Here is a 16,692-nt window from a genome sequence, read left to right as displayed (position 1 = left end):
ATAAGCCTTGCTAATTCTAATTTATATTTGAACAAAGTTTATCATAATTGAGATTTGAACTTGAACAGACGTAAGTAAATTTGGACCCCACAAGGAAATGATCATAGACAAATTTGTATGTGATTAAGATTTAATTTGGTTTAAATTAACAATCCATCAAAGCTACTAGGATTTGTTCAAACTTCATTGCTTCCATTGTACACAAAATAAAGCTGATTTTTTTTGTCTCTATTGTTACAATCTAGTGTTTTTGATCCGTTGGTAGCACTTTTAATCTGCTATCTATTTCTATATTGACATGTTGGTCGCACTTGTAATCTACATGATTGCAAATCTACTATCTATCTCTACTTTATTAATCTCGCGGCCAATTTTAATTTCTATGCATTGATGTAAAAAAAAAATTCACATGCATCCAATCAAAATATATCAACAAGATATTTACAGAGGTTTTAGAAGTTGGTCCAAAACGATGGCATAATGAAGAGATTTGATTTGAGAATGATTTTAGCCCATAGTTTAGTTTTTTATTTTGCGGATGTGGGCTTATGGGTCAACCCCAGTCTGATCTCCTTCCCTGACCTAGATCATAGGGGTTCATGACGACGATTGCACGTAGGCATGGCAACAAAACTCATACCCGTGGTTACCCGCCCGAACCAAACCCAATTTGACGGGTTTTCCCCGTTTTGACTGGGTTTGGGTATGGGTATGGGTTTTACCCGATTTCAAAACACGGGTATGGGACGGGTAATGGGTATATAGGTACCCACCCCGAACCTATACCCAAACCCGTCCTAAATGTAAAAAATTACCTTATGATGATATGTCATGTTATTTTGTTTGATAATTGTCATTTTGATAAAAACTACCATTGATATTTAAAGGATCAACTAAATCAATCCGTCTAACAAATGTTAAAGTGAGCATATTATTGGATAATGTACTACAACGTTGCTCTTGGGGATGAATAAAAACTTCTATTTTTTATTAAAAAAAATTATTCAACACGGGGACGGGGATGTGGCGGGGATACCCGAACCCGTCGGGGAGGGGGATGGGATTCAATTTCTTATCCCCGTTGGGTATGGGTAGGGTAACGGGTAAGTATATTCAAATCGGGTATGGGGACGGGGAAGGTAAAATCCGTCCCCACCCCACCCCATTGCCATGCCTAATTGCACGGTCACGGGAAATGGAGACCCGTGGTGACGACAACGTAAATGGGGAAACGCGAAGCCAGTTAGTGATTCCCCGAAGGAAAAAAAGGGACCTAAGGCGGCGTCCATGTAACTTAGTTTTCTGTGACAATCATATAAGAAGAAAAAGCACCACTCCTTCTCGTATTTTGATTTATTTATTTTTGTTAAGTTTTTTTTTTTCCAGATTTTTGTTGTTGTTGTTGTAGATTTATACTATATTATACTTGTAAAAAGACCTATGTGCAACGAATAGCCATAATAGTCGCTCAATGAATCAAAATTCTAAAATAGTCGCTGATTGTGCACTTTATTAATCAAAACAATCTCTAACGATAAAATAGTTCTTCAATTTTCTTATAGGAATTGATATGACAATAAGTAAGTGCATATAGAGACAAATACAACATTAATTAAGTATATTGAGGACTAATAATTAACAAAGCATTTTAATCGTTAGATATTATGTTGGCTAACAGAGACGTGCATAGTCAAAAACTATTTCAGAATTTCAATATATTGAAAAACTATTGTGACTACTTGTTACACATTCAGTGACAAAAACGATTATTTGTCTGCCTTGAATTAAGAGGATCATATTCCAGCATCACTACTTACTCTTTGAACCCAAAGTCTTTTCTTTTTAGTGAGTCACCCTAACCCTAAAATTTAATCTAACGAAAGAAGTACTCATTGAACCTGGTAAGGACTAGAAACAGTAAGGCTTTGTTTGGGAGTTAAGAGGGGAGGGGAGGGGAGAGTTTTGGAAAAAAGGAAGGAGCAAGTGGAAGAAATAGAAGACATTGGGAGGAGAGGGCTTTGGAAGTTAATTTTTTACTCATAATAATAAATCCCCCTCATTTGGGGGAACTCAAAAATTGTATTGGGGGAGGGTTTTGGGGGGTTATGGAGGGTCTATATGAATTTTTCAAATCCAATCTATGTTGTTATTATATTCTTAAAATTAAAAGTATATTAATCATAAGTATTAGTTTATCATTCTCTAAAAAACTGTTCTTTCAAAAAATGTGAATTTTTTGTCCATTTTTCTATATATTTCCAACCCCCCAAAGTCCTCCCCTCCCTTCCCCTCCAAACTCCCAAACAAAGCCTAAGAGAAACCTCAGAAGAAAAAAAAATTACAACATGACAAAAAAAAAAACAATTACTAGTACATCAAGGTAGAAAGCAACTTCATGACATAAAAATTGAGAGAAAACGATTTACCGATTCCTCAAACTGTTCTCGTCTTCTATTCTTTCTTTCCTCCTCTCTTTGCTAATTCTGAAAGTCTAAACTTCTGTGCTTATAGCCATTAGTTTTTTTTAGAGGATTATAGCCCTTAGATTCAATAATTAAGGAAATAATAATTTACATTATTACTAATTGAGGTAAATCAAAGTTTAATTTTTCCTTTTTAAAACTTGTATCAAACCAAAGATTAATATGTCTTTGTTATAAAAAAAATCAAATCAATCTTCAATCTAATTCAACTTTTCTCTTTTCAAATCAGCCCGTATAGAAAACAAATATCCTCTATTTATATATAAATTTTATATAGGTTCAGATTCTTTTTTTATATAGGTTCAGATTTTTCTTTTTTAAACAATACTGAAAAAACAATTAATTTTGCGTTTTTTTAACACTCCAATTGTTAGGTGAATAAGTCTTGATAATCCAGAGTTTGTTGTGATTTGAAGTTTTTGATTATTACTCCTAAAAAAAAAAATTTGGTTATTTTGATTCTGTCAAAAATATACCACCTTTTTTTTGATGAAAATTTACACTAAACTCACTGGAAACAATAATGTGTTTTTTTAACTAGGTATCCAACCTAACCAGTAAGGACCAAAGTTGAGATTTTGAAAAAAAAAAATGCACTTAAAAGTTTTAAATCGACGTCATTAGATCAATCCAAATGGATATGAAAATAGCATGGATTAGGAACAAAAGAGCAATGTCGAATCGTAAAAAAAAGAGCAATGTCGAAACAAAAAACAACCACATCCCAAAAAAACATAACTACATCATAACAAAGATCAGTTACATAAAGATGAAAAGCAACATCGTAACAAAAAAAAAAAATTAAATCAAGTTAAAAAAGCAAAGACCACATAAAAATTTAGAGAATATGACGTACCTATTTCTCAAAACTTTTTTTCGTCTTCTTTTCTTTCTTGCCACCTCTCTTTACTGGTTGTTTGAGCATGAACCTTTACTTATAGCCACAAATTAGGTTTAGTATTTAAGGAAATAATATATTTACGTTATTACTAATAATTACTAATCTATCATCCATCCTTTAAAAATAAAAGACATTATTACTAATTACTAATTAGGGTAAATCAAAATTTTATTTTTTCATTATTACCAAGTTCTTTGGGCTCCAGTGGCAAGGAGCTCCTTCCAAGGACGTATCCGGGGAATACCGGGTTCGATTTCTAGGGGGAACAACGTTTGGCCAGTGCGCATGCCTCTACGCACGAACCGGGTTAGTCGCCCACCTTTAATGCGAAAGCCAAAAAAAAAAAAAAAACTTACCTTAATAAAAAAATGTATTAATTATAAAATCAGACCAATCTACAACCTATCAGATAAGCCCATAAAAAGAAAACATAATCCCTTTTTATATTTATTTTTTAAAAAAATAAAATTCGGCCCACCAACAATGGATTAAGGAATTTGGATCCGTTAAGTATGTGGTTAGGGGTTCGATGATTTATGACATACATGAAAAAAATTCATGTTATGAGAGAGAGAGAGAGAGAGAGAGAGAGAGAGAGAGAGAGAGAGAGAGAGAGAGAGAGAGAGAGAGAGAGAGAGAGAGAGAGAGAGAGAGAGAGAGAGAGAGAGAGAGAGAGAGAGAGAGAGAGAGAGAGAGAGAGAGAGAGAGAGCACTTTATGTTTCTCACAGATTCTTCGACGAAGATTATTAGAAATCGCGTTAACATATTTTAGTTGTATCGTATCCTGAATTTTAAAAATTTCGCGTATTCGTATAACTATATTGCATTGCACGCGTAACACGTATTCGGACTTCTTACATATAGAATATAGTAGAGCCAGGTATAAATACCAATGGCCAAATGCACTAAACGTATCGTATCCTAAAATGTCATATTCTCCGCCACCTTCTCAATCCTCTGTTATCATTCTTTTTCATTCTCTCTTCATTTTTCTTTTCACACAACCTCCACGGCCACCAATACATCACACTCTATTCTCTCTCTCAATCACACACTGGTATCTTTGTGTTGTTTTATCATTTTTTAGAAAAGTTTGATATAAACAAATGCTTTTGTGACTATAGCACTTGCTTTATTATTATAGAACAATGAATTCAAACATTGCATTTTGTGATCATCTTAACTCGCTTTACTTGATTTTAAATAGTTCATATTAATTTTCTAATGATGTTCATTTGAATGCATATGTTAAACAGGCTGTAACTTCAACTGCTGGCAAGAGTTCTTCCTAAATTTCGAGCTATGGGAGAATGAATATGTCTTTTGGCTCACAGCCACGCGCAATTCGCCTTACAGTTTCATGCAAGGTATGTCTCTACACTATAAGTGTCTTTACGATTTTTTCCTTTTGCCTGTTTGGATAAACAGCTAGTTTTGCAGCTTATAGCAGACACTTATCATATAAGTGGTTATGAATAAGCTATTTCTTACACAGGATAAAATAAAGTCAAACTGTTTTTCGTAATATCTGTAAGTTGTTTTCATTAGTTGTCATGGAGAGCTTATGGAAATAAACTCAAAAAAAGCATACAAACATTTCACTAGTTCTTTCAAGCAGTGTCACAACTCACAAGTGCTTATATGCCAATATATAAGCTCAATTGCTCAAATAAGTCAATCCAAACAAGTACTAAAACTGTATTTGATATTATTTTCTTATACCAACTGCACTTCGTTAAGTGTACATTTGGAAGTTGTGACAATGCTCAGTTAAGAGATTTTTTTATGGGAGAGATGAATTGGCATATCTGTGGAAAATAAAATTACAAGATCAAGTGGTATACATGCTTTATATTCTACTAGCATATAGAGCCTGTGTGTAACATATTTTTCATTAGAGAATGTTCTGAATTCTTGAACCCCGTGTTTCATGATTTTTTAGGATACCTTATAGATCAATATTTTATGCTAGTCTAACTATATTTCCTTCTGTGTGTTTTGGGGAGTATGTCTTCCATCTTAATGCTTATGCTGAATGCCTTGTGCTTGTGCAGGCTAAACCATAGACGGTGTAAAAAGTGTGCAAGATAGTAAAGAAGCAAGCAACTGGGTTTACCAGATTACTCTATTGTTACTTGCAATTCAAGATTTGCAATGCTTGGAGTTGACACGGTAAGTAAAATCTTACCAGACATTGCAATTGCTTGTGTATAATGCTAGTCGGATTCAATTACTAAGTTCGAGTATAAATTAGTAGGCATGGCATTGTTTTGTTTGTTGTGAATTCCATTTACATGCAATCAGGTTGAGATTCTGATGGAGCTCGAGGAGGAATTTGGTATCAGTGTTGAACTTGAAGACGATAGTGCACAGAGCATCTCAACAGTTCAAGATGCTGCAGATCTTATCGAGGATATCTTACGTAGACGGTGTAAAATGTGCTGGTAGACAGACATGCATAGTTATTATCCGCGTATCATTTTTATTATTGGGGTGGTCGGGTCCCATATTCTGCTACAATCTTATTTGCATATTTCAATTGAATAGATCGATCATATATTTGACTCGATATGAAATTTGTATTTCTAAATTGATCTTGAAAACATAAAGATAAACAACAATGATAAAATCATATTTTTTATATAAAACGAATGTCATTAAATTTTATTAAAATAAATAAATATCTTTAACCATATACATGGGAAGAAAAAAAAAACAGAGGCAGTAGCTGCTATTGCATTATGTCTTATCCAGAATTGACTCTTTAAAGTTGCAGGGGAATGCCTATTCGATGCCAACACCGATTGTATGCAATATTCTTTCTTGGGTTTTAAGGTGCTAAGCACACAACTAATAAAATATTTCTAAATTTAAATACTTAACAAGTGGGCACTTGTTAACATTTGCCTTCTTTGTTTTATGAAATGTTAAGTTGTTGTTTTATTGTAAAAAGAAAAATAATGATTGTCCAAATGCTCCCGAGTCTTTTTATGATTCACTGCACCAAGTATATCTTTCGTAAAAAAACATCTAAAATAAATGTAACCCGCGGTGGTCGTAATCTGATAAAGCAATCAAACACTACAGGAGGTTACTGTCTCTCAATATTTTTTTTCTTCCCCGAAATAGGATATACAAGCGATCTGATCTACAAACATATTTACATTTTCAAATTTAGAGAAATGTATGTCCTGCTATTAGTATATAGAGGACTTATTAATCTAATCTAACAGTTAATACCACGTCACTCCCAGTCTGATTCGAAAAAACCAGCATCTTTCATTTCAGAGTAATACACATTCTCCATGTGAAAATCTTCCTCCTGTAATACAAAGAAGAACAATCAGTCAGGCTGCCAAACTACAAACAATACTGCATTTTACATAGTAAAGAACAAAACTCGAGCCATAAAGTAAAGCGCATTGTAACCTGAAAAAAGTCTGCCAGAAATGTAATATACAGCAGTGGAAGATAAAAGGCATGGTAACACACAATAGTGACATGATAAAACCTGTGAGATAAAGTAAACACAGCTTTAGAAAAAGAATCCAAAGAATAAAGTTCAGAACTATTGTGTCAAGCTATAGAAGAATCTAACCAGAAACCAAAACCAGCGCCGTTTCCAGTAAGCCCGCAAGCAAACAATGCAATTGCATTCAAGATGAACATGATAATAACATACTTGTAAAACGCAGGTCTTGCTGCAGAAGGAAGAAAAAAAATAAGCTATCATAAAAATAATAGCAAACAAACGTAATGTAACAATCCCTACAATTAACTTACCGGGTAACCTTTCTCTCCACCTAGAATGATACATGAACAATATGAGCCCATAAACAACGGTGAGCACGAGCTTGTGGATAACCCACAAGTTCCACTTCAAGCGAGGAGTACCATGATCAGTGTCGATGAACAACGGGACCCCAAATGCAAATAGATATATAGCCTAACAAAGAAAACGCCAAACTAATCATACATAACCAGCACAAGGACAATGAAATATCTAGTGAAAACAAAAGAATTACCTTTAACAGGACATCAAAACCAACAATGATACCGGATATACCAAAAGTTCGTGTCAATGCTTCTACACCACTTGCATTATTTCCCTGAAGTAAAAAAGCCAGCAAGCTCACTTCCAGAAACAGCATTCCAGAAGAAGTAAACAAGGACAACAAGTTCCATGTTAGCTCTTTCCCAGGAGTGCACTCCCATGCCTGAATTATCACCAGAACAAATTCAACCAAAGGGAGAAAAAGGATATAAAAGTAAAGAATTGATTGAATTCAATCATGAGTCAATGAATACATGTGTTATAAATAGCTTCATACAGTTGCTACTCTACTTCAACTTATTACAAACAAAAAACTAACTAGAATAGCAGCAACTAAGGCCCTGTTTAGATATACAACTCAATTTGCAACTTATAGCATAAGTGCTTATTATAAGCAATCAATTTCCATAAGAACATATGTTCTCTAACTAGTAATTGTTTTATCATATCTTTTTTTGTTCTCTGTTTTTTATACTCTGTCTCTTATACAATCCATCCTTTGCAATCCCCGGTGATCCTGCTAACTGGGATCCCGTTATCCCACTTTTGGGGTCGACCGCTATCCGGGATTGACTACCTAGATTTTCATAAGCTATCTTGGAGAACTTACGAAAATAAGCTGAAAACATCTTATGGTCATAACATAACATAATCTGTTTCCATAAGTTCCCCCAAACAGCCTCATGCTTATGTCATTGTATAAGCTCAAATAAACTAATCCAAACAGACCCTAACTAAGTCCATTTAGATAAACAGCTTAATTAAATACTTATAACATAACATTAATCATATAAGCTATTTCTATAACAGCTAGATAAAATAAAGTAAAATTCTTTTTCATAAACTATCCTTGAAATAAAAATGAAACAAGAAAGAAAGAATGAAACCTGGGAAAAGCACCAAGCGAGATTGAGAATGCTAACAAGCCAAAGAGAAGCATAATACGAAATTATGATATAAGAGCGACCATTGGTGAGTTTGTAAAAGCTCTTCTTCGCTTGAAAAGCCAAATACAAAACGAAGAGAAAAGAAGCGATTATTAAAACAGCATTGTGCCAAAACCCGTGACACTCGAAAACCCAATCGGTGAATCCCTTTGTTAAAACTCCAGTAGAAGAAGAAGAATCTTCCTTTGTTATTGATAGCACCGATTTTTCAACCATTTGTGCGAGAAATTCTTGGTTTTTGGGAAAAGGGAAAAATGAAAAACCCTAATTCTAAATTTAGGTGAAGAATTGGAATCGATGGAGAAAATAAGGTTAGTGATTAATTTGAGTGATGTTGAAGAGATTAGTTACGGAAGAGTAACGTGTTAAATTGTTGAACTTTAGAGAAATGTTGATGATTGATTTTGATTATGTTTGGTTTGTTTTTCTTGGGTGAGTTTTGGAATTTGATTATTCACGACGACTATGGTTAAAGTCGGTGTTCTTAATATTTTATTGTCAATCGTAAATACGATTTATATTTTATAAAAGATAAAATAGCAATGGAGAGGAGAGTAGAATTTACTATGGACAGACGGAAACACAGTTGTTATGGTTAGGTTATGAACGACTTTGTTAGCTTATTTATAAGTAGAAGTGAGAGTGAGGCTAACATTAGTGGAAGAGAAAAAGAAAAAAAAAAAAGACAAGTTATCGCTCAGTTCTTATCAATCTCTGATGTGTAATTGACATGTTGCCAACTTCAACTCGGTTGAATAAGAATCATTGATTCCCTTTGTTTTCCATTTATTATTATTATTCATCCAGGATGCTCGACCGATACTCCCTTTTTAAACCAATCAAGGTTATTACTCATAATAAAGTTTGCAAATTCGATAATCTAATCATTCATAAGCAATTATATGTTATGTGGTGTTAAATATTTTGACAAAGAGTTTTGTCATCTATGTGATCCTATGTAACTCAAAAGATTAGTTTAGTCTCAGCAATTGCACGCATAAGATATTCCATTCACAAATCAAACAAATCAATCGATAAAGAGATCATAAATCATACCTTCTCTCGTTGATAAACTAACGATTGACGTAACTTCGATGTTATTCATAACCAATAAAACGATTTGATAAGTTGAAGAAAGAAGAAGTTCAAGTGGATAATAAGTTCCACCAAGGACGAATTGTTGATAAAACTTAAGGACGAATTGTTCATAAAACTTGAGTGTTGTTCTTGGATGGATCAATTGTTCAAGCTTTACTTAATTTCCGAAGCCAAACTTCATATTACCAGACCCTTTTCCCTGAGAACCTAATGGTTAACAAAAAGAGTTACAATGCTAGAGGTTGTATGGTCAACTCCCTCCACTTACAAAATAACTAGTAGCGATTATCATTTGCTATTAAAATGAAAAACCAATGATAATCAGATACACCAAAACTTTGAGTCAAAAAACAAAATGTGAACTAAAATCCATCATTGGAGAGTGTAGATAGAAGCTGCACACAAAAAACTGAACACATACACAAACATGTAATGGCTCAGAGAATCTAAAAAATATTGTAGTTTACATAATAGACAGAGAGATGGCAAGCCATCTCATACTAGCTACTCAAACAGCTCAACAAAATTTCACTACGAGGTTTTTTTTTTTAAAGAAAAATTTCACTACTAGGTTCTTATGCAATAAATACATTATACACACGTTGCATGACTTTTCACAAATCATACGTAGTATACAACACATATTACACATTTCATGGCTTCTTTTCTCAACCCCATTGATTACCATTGCGTTCACTTGGTGAGCCAGGTTCTACAGGAACAAAACCTCTGCCACCAAAAACAGGACGCATGAATGAATCATCAAACTTTCGCCATAATCGATGAACAGTGTGAGTTGGAGTTGATAGTAAAGCACGAAGGCTGTTCGGTCGGTGAATTTCATGGCCTTCAAGATCAGCTTCAGAATCTCGGGAATCTCCTAGAAGTGGGACAATGAATGATTTTGGAGTAGTCGATTCTGTGGTTGTCATGCTGCTTGTGATTTTAGGATGAGGTAGTAGAAGCCTTATGAGTGGCTTAGTCAGCAAACCAAACACCTGATAAATTGTAATTAACTTGTGTTAGCTTCATTTATATACAATTTTTCATATAGATGAGTTATGTTTCGACATATGACGTAGAAAAATCAATTTGTTCATAGTTCAAATATGATAAGAGCACATCAAATATTTAATTCGAACATGTTTGCGCACAAAAAGAATTTCCTACATTTCATGGACCAAAACCAAAGACTAATTGTTGCAGGAACTAAAATTGTGAAGAAGTATACTTGTATGAACAAAAAAGTTATTTCAAACTTAATACAAAAGAGATTAACAGTAATGCAGAACTGATAAAATAAACCGTGCAGTGAGGAGAAACTAATGGACACTGTCTAAGAAAGTCAGAAACTGCAAAATTAATGGCTTACCACTGTGCTGAAAAGGACAACAGTGATGGTGCTGGTTATCATGATTGCATTGCTACGTAGTTGAGTATGCCCCGACATGGTGAACTGCATCAAATAGATAGGATCAGTTTTTATGCATCAATTCCGTCATTTGTGACAACAACAACAACAACCATCAAACCTTTTTCCCAATAGATAGGATCAGTTATAGCTATTTATTGTTTGGCTGAAGCAGTGGCCAATTATTCAAATATCCAAAACCAAAACTCAGTGGTACTGCTCATACCTGATTATACGCAAGTGCCATTGAAACAGCACCTCTCATAAGACCAGCCCACCAAATGATAACCTAAAATGAGGGGAAGCAAAAGAGACACTTGTCAGCATACCTTGGTATTAAGCACAAGAAATACAGAAAAGGTCACTCAATAGAAATTTGGCCATACTTGCTGTCTGAAGGAAATCTTCTGATGTTGTGATTTTTTAGTCAAGTTGGATAAGAAGGATAAGGGAAAAACAAACGCTGCTCTTCCAAGAAGTATTAGACCCAACAATACTGAACTTGCAGCTATAGATGTTCCAGGACTGCGGAAGAAACCAAGTGTGGCACAAGAATAGGAAGAAAAAAACAGTTAAGGACACTTCAGTCAAACCAAGTAGTACAAGGACTGCTTCAGTAAAGCAGTTCTATCATACCATCTATGGACATGAAAAGATGTCATTCAAAATAAAAATCGCTCAGTAAAAAAGGGTAACGTCTGAATGACTAATCACCAGTAAAGAGAACTTAGGACATACCTATCACTAACAAACTTCCATTTTTCAATGTCCAGGGCATCCATACCAACATAAAGGAAGATAAAGATCTCAGCAACAAAGGACAAGGTAGCAAAAGAATGCCTGTGAAAAGTTGGACAAAAATAGATGTTTAGATATAGAAAAGACATGTCTGGTATATAGATAGACTCAGACAGTGCATATAGCTTGACAAAATCTGTTTAGAAGACATACTTGGTAGTGATTCTTGAACTCTGCGTCACATTATGCCAAGTATAATGAGACATAACAATACCACAAAAGAATACGGTAAGAATGCCACTCAGATAGGTTAACTGCATAAGATGTAGATAAGTCAGCATCAAGCTAGTGACAAATGTTAGCAGCATCCAGAAAACATTACTAAAGTTCTTTAAAACCTACCTCAGCCAGCATATAGGAGAGGTATGCCATTAGCATCATAAGAGCAACCTCACGATCTGTGGAGTGCCTGGAATGAAGGAGAAAATCATTTAAACTAACTGTTTCAAATATCCCGACATAGTACTCAATATGGAAACACTAAAACTGACAAATACACAGAGAGACACGGGTAATTCTAAGATTCCATTGAAACAATGTAATTATTTTTCCTAAACAGCAACAAATTTAAGACAGTTGAAAATGATAACAATTCACACCCGACAAGAGTTCAGGAGAGTGGGATGTTTTATATTTATAATTTACACTAGACAATCGTTCCCCCAAGCTTTGTGGAATTACATCTTCATTCCTATCTCTTCATTATATTATTTGATTCAATGCTTCTTTTTACATAATATTTGAACATTTAGAATGGAGAGAATACATTTAGAACCAGCTAAGTGATGAGCTCATTTTAATTTTAAAAAATTATATTGAATCCTATCATTCTGGCTTGAAGCAGGAATGAACCATTTAACATAGAACATTGCTTCACCAAACCAAGTTCAGTCTAATTTTCGTAAACTGTAGAGTGTAGACATTGGTTAATACAAGAAATAGCCAGAACTTGGTTATTCGCATACAATTGTAAACAATTTTAAGTTTTACTATGAATAAACTGCATATATACAATATAACAGATTGGAATACCATCATATCATGTTATATTGAAAATACAATGGAAATGGCAAGATGTCCAGAAAATACCTGCCAATGTACAGCTTTTTAATAACATAAGCACTGAGCAGACCTGTCTGCGAGGTGATAGAAATAAATTAGACCAAAACACAAGTCACATCAAGCAGTGTTGATATATATCTTGTTTATGTAATGTGTGCATGAGAGTGCTAGACAGAGAAAGGCATTTACCACAACGCCAAGGAGTGTGCTTGCTACAAACAAATACAGGAAGTTGCCCAAGAAATGCAATGCAATTGAAGGGTTCAGTTGGTTAAGATCAAAGCTTTGAATTGCATTGAAAAGAACCACTGAGGTAGCATCATTCACAACACCTTCCCCAAATACAAGACTATACAATAAAGGTGTCTCATCCTGATTTAGCACCTGCATCGTCATTTATAAGGTCAGTAATTAACTGTGATGCATTAGTTGCTGGAAGAATGCAAAAAAATAGATCATTTTCAAACCTGCAATGTGCAAACAGAGTCTGTTGCGGCAAATATTGCTCCAATAGCTAAAAATTATCACAAATTAGTATGTTGCAAACTGAATGAGTAGCTGCCAACTAGATAAGATTGACTAGTACAATACCTAGATAATCGCCGATTTCCAGTGGCCCAATATCCATCCTCTTAAAAGCAAAAGTAGCACCTGAAATAATGGCTCATATTTAAGTCAACATGGCTAGACATGTTCCTCTGCAGTTGGTTTTTATAAGTTAATATTTCTTTTAGTTGATTAAGATGTCTTCTAAACAAAGAAAAAGCTTTCAATTGAAAAAGCAAAGGTTAGTAAGGAACTAACAATTGTCTGAGCTTACGAATTATTTGATAACAATTTACTATGTCAAGTATTATATAAGCCTAATAGATAAATCTAAAGAGGTAAGACGTACCCGTGGTTATAATGACACAAGATATTAATGTGCCAATAGCTCCAAATGATGTGATAGTCATGAAGTTGACAAAAAACTGCTTTTTCTTTACTTGAAACCTGAAATATATTACAGAGAACAAATTCATAAATAAACAAAAATTGCAACCCACCACATTTACGCACAATGAAATTAGAAGAAAAGAATAAAGAAAAAATAATTTTCAGATTGCTGAATGAAGTATTTTTGAAGGGGAAAACGATATGGTTATGAATTTTTTTATATGGCATAATACAGTTGATGCTCATGTCATGGGCCATTAGAATAGCTGTTTTAGTTACACAGTCATATAAATTCTAATCACTCAGAAAAGACTAATCTGCCATGGTATCTACAAGAAAAATCCAAGAGGACCAAGTGTAGTTAATTTAAGAGGCAAGTTTTTTAACAATATTGAAAAAATGAAAGAGATGAATTCACAAACATAGGAAAAATCCTAAGTCACTTTTAAAAAAGCAAGCAAATTAACTGCTAGTACTGAATATAACTCAAACAGACTTCACAGATATCATGTGCACCAAAAACTTCTCCGCCATTGAGTAAACCGTTAATTATGCCTCTTTTTGCATAAATTAATTTTTTTGCCAAAAATACGCATAAAGAAGTGCATTATTTGTTGAATGTGCTAGTTTCAAATCATCATATTGGTATGAATGTGGACAGATCTTCATTTAGACGCCGGTTTATGGTTCGTAAAGAGCTTAAACCAAACATCCTCCCCTTTTAATTGGAACATCACATGTATACACACACATAATCAAACATTGATCATTGATTCCATAGTAGACAATAAGATGGTGCAAAATAACTTACCCGGCATTGAATATAATAGGCGGCAGAAGGTATATAAAGAAAAGATCTTCACTGAAAACAAGAATATGCGAACTTTTTCCACCACTAAACAGCAAAATCACTACACCAGTGCAAATACCCTGAGAAGAATCCAATAACATTTAGCCATCATCATCCAATAGAAACCAAAAAATAAATAAATAGATGCAGCCAATATAGCTCAAACTAAGCATATGTTGATATAGACAACATTGCATGTTAAAGTTCAGCCAATTCTTTCTATGGTGCACAAGTGAGACAAGTCTTGCACCATGCACAAGCTTGTTTCCACCATTGGATCAATAAGTCTTGCCATTAGATCAAACGTGAATCCAGTGTAGACAACATACTTGCGCACGTTAGACAGAGCCCATAATATTTGGAGAATGAGTTAGTTTCACTCGAAATTCATTTGAACAACTAGCTAAAGGAAACTGAAAACTTACAATCAAAAGGGCAGTGATGGATTCATTCATCCATCGATTCTCCTCGAGAAGATGACCAAGGACAATACAAGCACACAGAAGTGCCACAAACAAGTTCATAGAAACAACAGAAGCATGATCGGAAGTGGATAACATTGATAGTTTTGAAACAATAGAAGTCATTTCAATAGCCATGATGTCGTCCACCCTCCACAAATTTCAAAAGCAGATTTAAGAACAAATTGAGATTATTGCTGAATTTCCAAATTTCAAAGTCCAGTAGTAATAATGAATCCCAGATATTTATGTTTCTGAGCTGTCCATTTTAAGAACCTTCTGATCTCATCAACACAAGTATCTCTGCAATCATAACAACAAATATTAATATAAATATTTTCCAATATACAAAACATGACAAATATTCATATAAATATCTTCCAATATACAAAAATAAAAAACTCATACCTAGAACCTATTTGGTAATATATATATTCCTAATTCCAATTCCAAAAAACAAGGCAAAAGAAAGAAAAAAAAATTAAGAAAAAAGGAATTAACCCGTCAAATTAAATCATGTTTTTTTCCTTAAAATGTATAAATATAAATTAGATAATTCAAAATTTGTATATAACTAAGAAAGATCATTATTTTATGTTATGTAATAAAAATTGAAGAATTGAATATGAAACCCTGCTACAGAAAACCCTTAAATATATTATATTTTAGACCCAAAATGATTACAGGTAAGTGCTCACCAAAATGATTGATAGTAGCATTAAGAGAATTTCCAAAGAATTCGAACAGAGAAAGGTGAGAGAATCAATCAATCAATCCCTAGTTCGAATTCCCGGTAAATAGAAAGAGTTTTGAAATGGTTGGATCAGGGTGATGAATTATGCAGAAGAAGGGATGAATATGAATAAACGAAAAAGAAAGAGAGAAAATACACGTGGAGAGAGATGAGAAAGTTCTGGAAGACAATGGTAGAGAGAGAATACGAATCTGACACAATACGCTAACCTCGAGCAACGCGTGATGATGAATCGGATGTTGTTTGTTTTTGAGCTGCCGTGGAAGATTATCACTCCTAATAATCTTGTTGAGTCACTCTGTCGATATTCTATTTAGAGGAGAGAGATATTATATAGCTCCGGTAGTTGTTGTTATACAATGGGTTGGATTAACACAGTTAACACAAATTTGAGAGCTTATATAGGTGTATCAATTCAGAATACTCTCCATTCAAAGTCAATGAAAATAAAATAAAGTTAATAGTTTCCCAATTCAATTTTGAAAACATGTATGTGTGAACTTTCACTTTCATTATTATGTGTGAACTTGATTAAGGTTTCATCACTTATTGGATTATGGGTTGGAACTTTTACGGTAAAGTAAGCGGCCTTAAAAATTGCATTAAGTAAAGTGGTCAAACATGAGAAAGCGTGTTTTGACAATTTGCTTTTGACACTTTTGGTTTCCTATCACCGGAGGCACCAAAGGTTGTTGACCTTAAATGATGTATATGGTCTATAATAAAGATTGTATACATCATTAATTGAATGAATATAAAATATAGATTTTTGCTTAGAATAGTGAACATATGGTGTAGTATTTAGGCTACAGTGCACTATTCGCCTCCTAAGTTTCAAAATGTTGCGATTTTGTTTTCTATTACAAAAAAATGAAAATATTGTCCTCTATCTTTAGGGAAATAAGCTCTTTTGACCATCTAACTTTATGAAATATG

General features: G+C 33.8%; 2 protein-coding genes and 1 pseudogene across 5 annotated transcripts; 1 reads left to right on the top strand and 2 right to left on the bottom strand.

The window, feature by feature from the left end:
- The first annotated feature begins 1,195 nt into the window (after positions 1 to 1,195).
- LOC146957172 (acyl carrier protein 1, chloroplastic-like) lies at positions 1,196 to 5,980 on the top strand (annotated as a pseudogene). Its single transcript, XR_015030054.1, has 4 exons — positions 1,196 to 1,242; positions 4,686 to 4,752; positions 5,440 to 5,557; positions 5,690 to 5,980. The product of XR_015030054.1 is annotated as an acyl carrier protein 1, chloroplastic-like (transcript).
- A 436-nt stretch (positions 5,981 to 6,416) lies between these two features.
- Positions 6,417 to 8,851, bottom strand: LOC146957171 (protein CANDIDATE G PROTEIN-COUPLED RECEPTOR 2-like). Its single transcript, XM_085741161.1, has 6 exons — positions 8,327 to 8,851; positions 7,411 to 7,602; positions 7,169 to 7,331; positions 6,984 to 7,086; positions 6,815 to 6,896; positions 6,417 to 6,707 (listed from the first exon to the last, which is right to left on the bottom strand). The coding sequence occupies exons 1-6, from the start codon at positions 8,600 to 8,602 to the stop codon at positions 6,630 to 6,632; spliced, it is 894 nt and encodes a 297-aa protein (XP_085597287.1). The 5' UTR covers positions 8,603 to 8,851; the 3' UTR covers positions 6,417 to 6,629.
- Positions 8,852 to 9,842: 991 nt separating this feature from the next.
- LOC146957170 (sodium/hydrogen exchanger 2-like) lies at positions 9,843 to 16,130 on the bottom strand. 3 transcript variants are annotated; one of them, XM_085741159.1, is made up of 15 exons: positions 15,701 to 16,130; positions 14,967 to 15,305; positions 14,503 to 14,621; positions 13,651 to 13,748; positions 13,347 to 13,406; positions 13,223 to 13,269; positions 12,945 to 13,139; positions 12,783 to 12,829; positions 12,036 to 12,102; positions 11,847 to 11,947; positions 11,634 to 11,735; positions 11,282 to 11,420; positions 11,122 to 11,184; positions 10,857 to 10,940; positions 9,843 to 10,482 (listed from the first exon to the last, which is right to left on the bottom strand). In XM_085741159.1, the coding sequence occupies exons 2-15, from the start codon at positions 15,138 to 15,140 to the stop codon at positions 10,153 to 10,155; spliced, it is 1,626 nt and encodes a 541-aa protein (XP_085597285.1). In that variant the 5' UTR covers positions 15,141 to 15,305; positions 15,701 to 16,130; the 3' UTR covers positions 9,843 to 10,152. The 3 variants fall into 3 exon arrangements, with proteins under 3 accessions (XP_085597285.1, XP_085597286.1, XP_085597284.1); XM_085741160.1 differs by having other exon boundaries at positions 15,893 to 16,130; XM_085741158.1 differs by having other exon boundaries at positions 15,966 to 16,130.
- Positions 16,131 to 16,692: the final 562 nt, after the last annotated feature.

This window comes from Medicago sativa, chromosome 1, assembly GCF_051527215.1.
Source record: "Medicago sativa cultivar Bolivia chromosome 1, Bolivia_mono, whole genome shotgun sequence".
NCBI lineage: Eukaryota > Viridiplantae > Streptophyta > Magnoliopsida > Fabales > Fabaceae > Medicago > Medicago sativa.
This window is presented reverse-complemented; position numbering and strand designations above follow the sequence as displayed.